General features: G+C 31.8%; 1 protein-coding gene across 1 annotated transcript; it reads right to left on the reverse strand.

Annotated features, from left to right (window-relative positions):
• Positions 1–1,541: 1,541 nt before the first annotated feature.
• LOC120092138 (probable methyltransferase PMT7) lies at positions 1,542–10,542 on the reverse strand. The gene is made up of 8 exons (XM_039050350.1): positions 10,110–10,542; positions 8,789–9,203; positions 8,284–8,573; positions 7,415–7,795; positions 6,217–6,463; positions 5,708–5,846; positions 2,975–3,169; positions 1,542–1,922 (listed from the first exon to the last, which is right to left on the reverse strand). Exons 1-7 carry the CDS (start codon positions 10,279–10,281, stop codon positions 3,011–3,013), a joined length of 1,803 nt encoding a protein of 600 aa, XP_038906278.1. The 5' UTR covers positions 10,282–10,542; the 3' UTR covers positions 1,542–1,922; positions 2,975–3,010.
• Between the last annotated feature and the right edge of the window lie 434 nt (positions 10,543–10,976).

Here is a 10,976-nt window from a genome sequence, read left to right on the forward strand (position 1 = left end):
AAAATAAAACTTGTCACTCCAAGTATAACTCAATGGATAGGACACCAATTACAGTTTGCAGAGCTCGTCGGTTTGATTGCCTACTCTATAATTATTGAATCAAGATCTTGACATTTCCATCAACATCAACATTTTAAACTTAGACCATTTTTCGTTGTAGTATCATGTGTAATGTACTCGAGAATAGACTAAGTGTTAGAGACTCAACCACGATCAACCTTTTACATGCATATATTATAGATGTAGTGTATATATATTTTTTTTTATTAAGGATTATTAATTACAAGCATTCCTGAAGTTATGATGTCTCATTATCATTTAGTTAAGAGTAATGACCATATAAATTCAAACTTTTAAGAGCTAAATAGGTAGGAGTGTTAATTTTAGGTAGAAAGATGAAACTTTCCATCATTAATTAATAATCTCATGTATGGATGATCAACATTTAAAACAGTATAGTTTGATTAAGGTTTTTTTAGTACATATAATGAAAGTAGGGAGATTTGAATTATAGATCTCTTTGGTCGCTAATACATCTTCAATTATGTTCGTTTTAGGCATTTGATTAAATTATATATATTTGACTAGTATAGTTAGCTCGAAATCTAATCAAATAATAGTTCTTTTTGCTTTTTTGTTTAAAAGAAAGAACAAAAAAAGATTTAGACCCTCTTTTTGCATAATTTTAGCTTTAGTTAGGTGTATGGATTTGGGAGATTAATTATTCTCTGTCTTTGCTTTCACAAAGCACAAAACTTTGGCCTAAAATGGAAGTTGGGACATTGACTTTTTTTTGGTGTCATGGAATATATAAAGAAATTGAACGAACAAATTAGCAAGTTGTTAGACAAGCATATGCTAATGTTGGCTAGGACACTTTTAATAAATTTGGTGGGGTACCAAACCAATTCAAATCAAATCATACTTATGCATATTATATAGCTAAACCACAATATTAATCAAAATAATTATCTCCAAATTATCTTTTCTCTTGTTTAAGGATTTTATGTTGAGTCATAAACCACCTCATATGAGTCCTCTAGAAAAAAGTCTTGTTTTGTGTTTATCATCGCACATCTTATTCTCTTAGACGAACTTACGTTGTGGGCAATTATGAATCACTAGTTGGATGTCAAGTCTCTAAGCTCCTATAATATTAGACAATACGAAAACTCCTTGACTTACATATCCATCATCATATGAGAGTAAAATTGTAAAATAATTAATGAATTGTGGGTTCATAAAATAAGAAATAGAAATAAAATTAATGATATGTTCTTAAAAGTGAGATTACCCTTTTCAAATGACGGTACCAAACCCATTTGAATTTCTAATACCTGAATGGCAACATTAAAATTTAGTGCTTGTTTGGAATAATAGAATCGAGAGTGCTAAACAAAGTTATGATCTCACTCACTTGTATGGACTTTTTCATTAGTGTCCTTGAATATGGTAGCTTGAACACACTCATCCTCGTAATGATACTTTTTCTTTTTTTTTCTTGAATATAACAGAGGGTCGAGAGATTCAGACCATAGACCTTCACTAACACATGTTTCATTTTTTTCGATTACACGATACAAATCTCCAAAAGTATCAAATTAAATACACATATATTCTCAAAAATAAATAAATAAATAACAATAAAGTGGTTCTTAAAAGATGGGTTTATTAATCTCTACTTATTTCTCAACTACACATTAGACATGTAATGTAAATATTCTAATTTTTAGACAAAATTCTAAAATATGGTAACATGGAAAGTGCAGTTATGTCACTGGGACTTTCTTTTGACAATCCATTTTGAGAGGTGCAGCCTTGTTTACTTGGAGGGAAGCTCAAAAATTAGCCAAAACTCCCATTCATTCAGCCTTCTCTTGGACAGTCTTCTTTTTGAAACATAGCAAATTGATCCTCACGTCCTGCCATTGAAATGCAAAACTAATCACTAAAAAGCAAGAAGATAGAATCTTTATATTCTTTTTTGGTTCTCAAACATTCGTTCATGGTTGTTTTATTTTTTTTTATCGAACATTAGATATTTATCTAGACGAGTATTTGAACCCACATGTTGTGGGTCAAATATTAAAGTTCCGTTTGGTAACTATTTAGGCTCCCGTTTGGTAACCATTTCGTTTTTGGTTTTTTAAAATTAAGCCTATTTCCTCTCCATTTCTTACAATGATTTGCATTTTTCTTAAGTACAATGGTTAAATTCTTAACCAAATTTCAAAAATTAAAACAAATTTGTAAAAGCTACTTTTTTTAATTTTCAAAATTTGGCTTGATTTTTTATATCATTGGTAAAAGGTAGATAACAAAAGAAGAAATGTTGAAGTAAAAGTAGTATCTATAAGTTTAATTTTCAAAAATAAAAAACCAAAAATCAAATAGTTACCAAATGGTACCTTAGTTTTGTTTTTGATTTTTGAAAATTTAGCCTATAAAATTCCTTCCCTCTATTTTTCTTGCTTTGTCTCTACCTTTTACATTGTTTTCAAAAACCAAGTCAAGTTTTGAAAACTAAAAAAATAATTTTTAAAAACTTGTTTTTTTTTTTAAATGTGATTAAAAATTCGACTCTTTTACTTAAGATAAATATAAAGTATTGTGAAAAAGTGAAAGGAAATAGGCTTATATTTCAAAAATGAAAAATAAAGTGGCTAAAGGGGCTTAAGTTTTCAAGTTTTTGTAATATGGTAAAAGTAAAACTAATAATAATGAAGAGAAAGCTTGTATGTCTTATCAGGAAAGAAACATAAGTTGGCTGGGAGGTGGGAAAATTGTTAGGACCCTTTTATTTTGGGGAGGTAAAAGGCCAAGCTAGGAAAGAACATTTGTACTTTGGGCAAATTGAAAATGGGTGAGGAAGTTGTTAGGACTTCTTCAATAAGTGTTTCTATGCATGTAAGGTATAAATGGTGGGATTTTTTAAAGCCTGTGGTTTCATCTGAGCACAAGTTTGAGGGATAACCTGTTGAAAGAGAACATCTGTACAACAGCCAAGAACTTAGGTAATTGCCCAAAACTTCTTTCTACAGATCAGCACAGATTCTGGATAATTTTCTTTCGTTTGCAGTGTCTGCATTTCAACGTCCCATAGATATTTGGAAGCAATTTCTTGTATTCTTGATGTTATCGAAGGCTCATCTCTGATGATTATGTATCCCTGTACATGAGTTATTGAAAGACAATTTGAAGCATAAATCAGCAACAGTAGCAGGTAAATGCCAATAGCCGGATTAAGCTTGCTTCTCCGTTTCTAAATTTTAACAATATAGCAAGGGATCTTCATTACAAAGAATTTTGACAACAGCAATGCCATGCCCATGAGATGTTACAACAGAGACATGGATACATCATACTCCAGCATGGTGACAAGTTATTTTCTAAAAAAATCTAAGATAAACAAGGGAAAGACATGTTTATTAGAATATGCATTTTCTAAATATACATTCTTTAAATATTTGTTAATAAATCCCATGCTGAAACTTTTTTAATTTTATAAATGTTTAAGTCCTTCAACTTTCCACTTTTGGTCATTGATATATTAATCATTGTTTAAAGTCAATAACCTATTACACACAATTGAAAGTGTTACGCAATTTTTAAAGTTCAAATATTTATCAAATACAACTAAAAGTTCAAGGAAATCTTAATTTCACCTTATTATTTTTAGCCTAATGTTTGTTCATGTATGTGTTTTCTATAAATAAAATAAAAATAAAATAGATTCAACTCTAGATACTTCAGGTCTTTTTTTCGTTTGGGGGGGGGTTCATAATTTCGATAGTTCGACATGTGTTTATTATACTTAAGGGGGGTGTTTGGAGTGTTGAATTGATTGTTATAGTTAGTGATTATTACAGTTGTGGGTTATAATAACCTGTGTTTGGAGTGCATGCTACTTATTTTTGAGTTAGAAACAATAAACAATATAACAAAGAGGAAAAGAGTCGATGGGTAGGAAATAGTAAACACTATAACAAAGAGGGATTTGAAATAGTGACACTGTTGTTAATTGTAGGTCATAGTAGTTGAGTACACCAACTATTATAATTGGAGCCCCAAACATGGAGTGGGCTACACTCACTTACAGTTTAGGGTAAGGAGTGGAATAGTGAGGAGTAAGGAGTTGTGAACTCTTGAAGCCCACAGTATAAGGAGTTGATGAGATATAAAATTGATGTTTTTTAGTAGTGGAATCCATCAATTCCTTTGACCAAACAAGGAGTGGAGTTCACAAACTCTTACTTCCCTACCCCTACTTCCCAACTCCTTGGACCAAATGCACCCTTAAAGTTGGGGGCCCAAAACAATCTCCAAATGTTCAATTCGTGTCTTAAGTGTTCAATGCTTGGTATCATCTTTCTAAATCTTTTTCATATTTTTCTTTACAAGACTTCTGTTTATATTGGGAACTTTTTCTTTCACGGTTGATCTTTGATTTGTATTGTGTTGTGGGTGCTTATAGTGCTTTTGTTGTTTTTCTTTTCTTCTTTCATTTTTGTTTCCTTGTAATTTTGAGCATCAATCTCTTTTCATTATATCAATAAAAAGTTCACCCAAAGAAAAAAAACTCATTTAATTTTTCTCAACGAGTGTCAAACTCATATTTATCATGCCTAAGAAGTGTTGAACGCAAGTCCAATAAGCGTTAGTGTTGATTTGACAAAGACACGTACACATGACCCAAATTGAAATGTCCATCCTTCACAGCAATCTTATTTAGATCAACAAATCCTCAAGGGTCGTCTTGTGATGTCCTTTTTCTTTCCTGTTATTGTTTCCGATTGTTGAGAAACGTGTGTTTGGCAATTGTTCTATCTCTTTTTTAAAGGTTGATTGTTCCTTTTTATGTCAAGAGTAGATTCCAAGAAAAGAACAAGAACAGCCTAAAGGCCGGGCACAGGGTCAATTGTTCCATGACTCTAGTTTCTTGTTTTTAAGAAATATTCCGTAAAATTTTTTATAATAATAAAAGACATTGCTAAAGATTTAATTTCTTCTCTATTTCCTATGGTATAAAAATTGTAGTTTTCTATTGTCTTATCAATTTTCACTCACATAATCCATAATAAATGTTCTTAAAAAATGAAAATTATTTTGACTATTAGAATATTAAAAAAAAAAAAAAATCTAATAATTTAACGTTTAAAAAAACTTTCACAGATAGGAAAAATGTCAAACTATTTATAGAATTAGCAAAAAAACACTGATAAACTTCTATGAACATCTATCACATAGTATCAATGATAGACTTCGATCAATTTCTATCATTGATAGAAACTGATAGACTTCTATCAGCCTCTATCAAAAAAGATTAAATTTTGTTATTTTGTGTAAATAGTCTTCCTTATTTTTGTATTTTCTAAAATCCCCCTTAAAAAACGACCAAACATATTTCTATTTCTTAAAAAAAAAATTGCATTTTTGTCTTTATTTTTAGAAATTTGAAAACAAAAACCAAAAAGTTGAGAAATGACAAACAAGTAAGGTAAACACTCTCAATTTCTAATCAAAACTTTTACAATGCTAAACACATAGGCAAAAGAAAATGTATCTATGCAAGCAACGTTTGCAACGCTTATATAAGAAAAACGGAGGTCTCAACCATTGCATAAATATCTGTCAAAGGTATTTCCCCCAGTTTTTGTTTCTTCATGTGGGTACAAACTTGAAAAATTACAGGAACCAAATGAATTACCTGAGGTCGTACAATACGGTCCATTTCCAACATTATATCCTCCAGCAAGCAACCTTCTCCACCACTTTTATACTGAGAAAATAGATGGTATGCATGCAACAAATCATATGTTCGCGGATAAGTTGAAAATGGTTCACACCTACATTACATAAGATATTAGAAAACCAAACTTTCATTAAAAATGGTTCACACCTACATTATACGAGATATTAGAAAACCAAACAAGAAAAACGAAAGAAAACAAATGGACAATACATAAAAACAAACAACAATAACAACAACAACAAAAAAAAAAAAAAAGATCACTCTACATAAGAGACTGATAATATTTTCATAAATCCTTAGACACCAACCCAAAAGAAAGCATGAAAGCTGATCATGGCTCATACATCTCCCAAGACAGCCCCCAAAAATTTCTTCTATTTTTTCTCCAAAGGAGTAAAAGTGTTGCATGCCAAAATGTATAATACTTCTAATATTGGGACGATCTTGGAGAAGAAATAACTTACCAGTCATGAAAGGCACCAACCAGGCCACGGTCGTATATAGCAGAGAGCGTGTTTTCCATCTTTATAGGAACTACATTCATAACCCAGACTGGAAAATTGCTCAATGCCACTGCAAATCCACCATAGAGAGCATTCATGTCCATGACATTTCGAATATCTGTTTTACTGACATTCATCAATTTCCAGTACTGGTTAACTTGATCTTTCCAAAATACGGTATCCAAATCAAATTTTTCTTGACTAACACCTGTGAGTGAAGACAATGATTTCATCATAAACCACAGCAATCAGATTTTCTAGGTAAGAGAAAATAGTCCAAACTTAGAATAATCAAGACAATTCTTGCGAAAGAAGACTATTAAAAGTTCACCACGTACAATTTGCAAGCCCAATGGTTTAACTGCTACCATAAAGCTCTATTTATTTGAGACCGAGAATAAGAAATAATTGGAAGGAAAACCAATGGGAACAGACGCGGTAATCCTACAAGTTTTTTTTTTTCCTTTTCTTATTTGACATAGGTAATCCTATGATGTTGTTTACTTGAAAGTAACTATAAATAGATTTAGAAGCCTATGCATTCAATTTATTACATTAGAAATAGGAACAAGACATTTTAATTACCAAAATATTCCTTCAATACATCAACCAATTAAGAATATATTAATCATAAATAACAAATGCTAGTAGAACTTTTATATTAGAACACTTATTAATAATAAACTTTAATTTATTTTATTGTTAATAAATAGTAAAGAAATATATCTTAACAATTTATTTGATTCAACAAATAATAACAAATTAAAAATAAATAATTAAGAAATTAGGTAGAGGTCTGAAATCATACTAAAAAGTTCAATTGGAGAATAAAAAGAAAGGAACAATTAATGATACGGAGTGTTATTCAATATTTGTCATTTTTTGGATATTCCTTTCATTCTAATTTGAATTAACAGTTGAGGTTCAATAATAAATCGTTTTAAAATCCCTTATAGCTTTAATTAGTGATATATTAAATAAATAAATAAGTTACGATTCCAAACAGTTTTTTAAAGTGAAAATAACTAAATAAAGTTATCAAAGTTACTATTCAAAAGAAAAAACACTTGGAAAATACGATCCTGCTTTTGAATGAGAGCTTGGTGAATTCAAGAACCAAAACCAACTAGGAGGATTTCTTTAGGAAGAAAAGGCTTACCTATTTTCCTGAGACTCCTTGAATATACTGAAAGGCGCTCTGGTCTCGGAGGTAACTTCTGAGAATATGACTGATCAGTTACTTGAATACAGTTTCTTAAAGGTATTTTCCATGATGGTTGAGAATCATCCACAGCATCACATATTTGCACAACTTTATTCTCTGCATTGATGATGAGGCATGATGGATTTTCCTGTTTGATCCAGATTGCAGTCTGAACCTTTCTGGCAATAAGCTTCCAGCACATTGCTGTTGTCAGATTTACCAGTTTCTCCCATATCATTGGATAATCTTTATCTTTTCTGTAGGCAGGGGGAGCTGAATAGACAAAATATCCATTCGGCCGCAGAAGCCGATCAACTTCTTTGAGTAAAATACCATCTGCAAAGAATAAAGACAAAGTGTAACTTTAATGACTTCCAAGTATAAATCAAAACAGGCAAATTGACAAGGTTCAGGGTGAAGGCATATGAGAACCTTCATAAAAAAATTCAGTGTATTGTGTCACATTTTCACCCGAAACAGAATCTGAACTTATTTAGCGCTAGCAAAATAAAGAAGTAGCAATTTTCTTATAGTTGGTAACAATAAACGTGGACATGGATAATGGCATGGTGGTTTTCATTTATCTTACTACTGCTCTTGAGATTTCTTAAAATTATTGGTCATCTTTCTGATATTTAGAAGATAAACATAAATGTTTTTTTTTTCTCCGTTTCTTGAACAAGTGACAAAAAATTTTGTTGAAGAGAAGAAAAGAAACCAATGCTCAAAAGATACAAATTCCAAGATGAGACCTTAAAAGTAGCAAGTGACAATAACAAATAATGAATAACGACTGCATTTGTGCATAAAAAGTACTGAAATACCATTTTCATGCCAATCAACACGGCACCTAGAGCAGTGGACCATCTCAAAGGAACTTGTGGGATATGGCAACTGTTTTGTCGCCAAGGCTGAAATCATTGCACCAATACCTCTCTCTAGTGCAAATTGAATTTGATTCTCATGCCCATCCTTGGGAGCAAAGGACATCGTTTGAATGTCCAAGGGAAGAAGATAAGCTGAGAAACTAGCAACGCCACAACCAACATCTAACACCTGAAATACTCCAGCAGAGCTCAGAGTGCCCATCTCATTTGTAGTCATGTTTCCTAATCTGCATTAGCATAAAATCTGATCAATAGAACAGCCTGAAAAGAAAATCTAATCAGTTATTCAGATTGATCATAAATACAAGGAATCCTTTTTAATATTAGTTCCCAAACGGAAAATTAAATTAAAATAGCTAGTCGGATGACTGATTAAAGGGTATGAGTATATTGACATCCCAATAAGGAATAAACAAAAGAGGAAATAAGTCAGCAATGAAACCTTTGGATGTACTCAGGCGCCCCATGTTTGAAGTGAGTACCACCTCCAGGAAACCACCATAGTTGGTCCTTCTCATGGACCCAATTTTGTCCTCCTTTAACTTCAGCGAGGCGTGTATGATTCACATTACTTCGCCACACATAATCCCGACTGGTTGGCCACTTTACTGGGATCTTGTAGTCTTCTGGTGGAGGTATCAAACAAAACAAGCGGTTTTCAAGTGGAGGGCAATGCCTCTCAAGTTCTTCTTTCCTTGAAAGATCCAAGGTTGGAAGCAATTCTTTTATGTAAGAAACGTCATGGCAAGGAATGTACTCGGTGTATTTTAAAGGACATACATCCATACCATTCTCTGGAATTGAAAGGGGTACCTTCCTGTAAGTGATTGAAACTTGGTTTGGAATTGTGAAATTTCCTGCAGTATAATTGATAAACTTTGAGTCAAGGAATTGATTGCAACAATAACATCAGACCTTTGAAGTTCCCTAGAAACACGAGACTATGTCACAAACCCAGAAGGTACACACATGTTCATCTGAAAAGGAGAGTGTGTGAAAGATGAAGGATATACAAAGAACAAGTCAGAGATTGCTTTATAAGTAGGTTTACATTTCTTAGGCCACATCGTTGACTTGAAATAAAAGAAACTAAACTTTATTAGTTCACTCATGTGTATAGTACCCGGAGGATCACCAGTTGATTGTAGCAGAGGTATCAAGGCCAATTTTAATGTGAAATTGTAACCATATCTCCCACGTTTCAAAGAGGAATAGTGCCTTTAATTTTATTTATCTATTTGTTTCTTTTTTATGTAGTTATCATAAAAATTCTTGAGCGTGAGCTTAATTTCATTCACCCACTAGACTAATTCAAAAGGTTGAAGTGGATGAAGTTTGGGTTTGATTCCTTTTCCTCTAAGGAAAAAATGATAGTGGTAATAATAGTCTTAGTCCCCATGTAGATAATTTGTTCATTAAGCATCTCCCTTTCAAGTGACATTTTCCTTTCTCAATTGATGGTGGTCCTTCCTTAAAGAAGTAAAGCATCACTGCCAGAAACAAAGCAACACCCCAGATATGCTTAATTTTTCTATGAATCTCTACACTAGTTAAACTATCAAGAAAATGGATCTACAAAGGAATAAAACAAGACATCAACAGACCAAATCCAGAACGCGGAAATTCAGCAGGGCACAAGGAACAATACAAGATCCAAAGCAAAAACTCAAGCATTAATTGCATAGAGATAACGAACTTAAAAGCAAAAAAGTTACTAAAATTGGAATCTGTTTTCGAATAAATAACATAGAGAGACGAAATACCAAGTAATGATGAAGAAGTGGAATTAGAAGGAAGATGAGAAACATAAATAGGAACATTGTTGCCGAAAAGAGTGCCAAAATAGAAAGATCCAACCATAAGTAACAGAGCGAGCATTATCATCTGCCATGACTGCAAAGCAAAAAAAGAACCCAAACCATAGGCACCGCCCATTGTCGCCTTCCTCCACAGAGCTTGGATCTCGGAAACGAGCTGTCTCTTGAAAATTTGAGAAATTCTTCAAGAACCAAATGGCATTACCATTTGAGAGAGAGATCGGATTACGAATAGCTATGAATTTGAAACTAATTTGAAGCCGAAAGCTGAGATTTGAGGAACAATACTTTCAGTTTCGATTCGAAGATTTCACTATTGAAAGTAGAGCTCTCTCGCTTTCACAAATCTCAATCTTCTTCTTTTAATTTGAGATTCGTTTTTTCATTTTTTTTAATTGTCCTTTTCCATATCTCCTGTTTTTCTTTTTTCTTTTTTTTTTCATGGATTTTTTAATGAGGAAATCGATATTTCAATTTTATTTGAAAATCAACTTTTTCCTTTTTTTTAAGGCCAAGGTTTAATAGGTTGATTTCAAAAGAATTATCGAGATCTTAAATTTACAAAAATTTCAATAAAATATCTATAAAATGTCAATTTTTAAATAAATTAACATGTTTTTATTTATATTATATTTTATAATAAAAATATTAATTCATCCCGTCAAACTCATGAAAACGTGTAAATGTTGATAAAAATATCGACAAATTGATAGAAATTTATATTATATTTTATAATAAAAATATTAATTCATCCCTCGTATTTATGTTAAACTCATGAAAACATGTAAATGTCGATAAAAATATCGACATGTT

The sequence above is a fragment of the Benincasa hispida genome, chromosome 11 (genome assembly GCF_009727055.1).
Source record: "Benincasa hispida cultivar B227 chromosome 11, ASM972705v1, whole genome shotgun sequence".
NCBI lineage: Eukaryota > Viridiplantae > Streptophyta > Magnoliopsida > Cucurbitales > Cucurbitaceae > Benincasa > Benincasa hispida.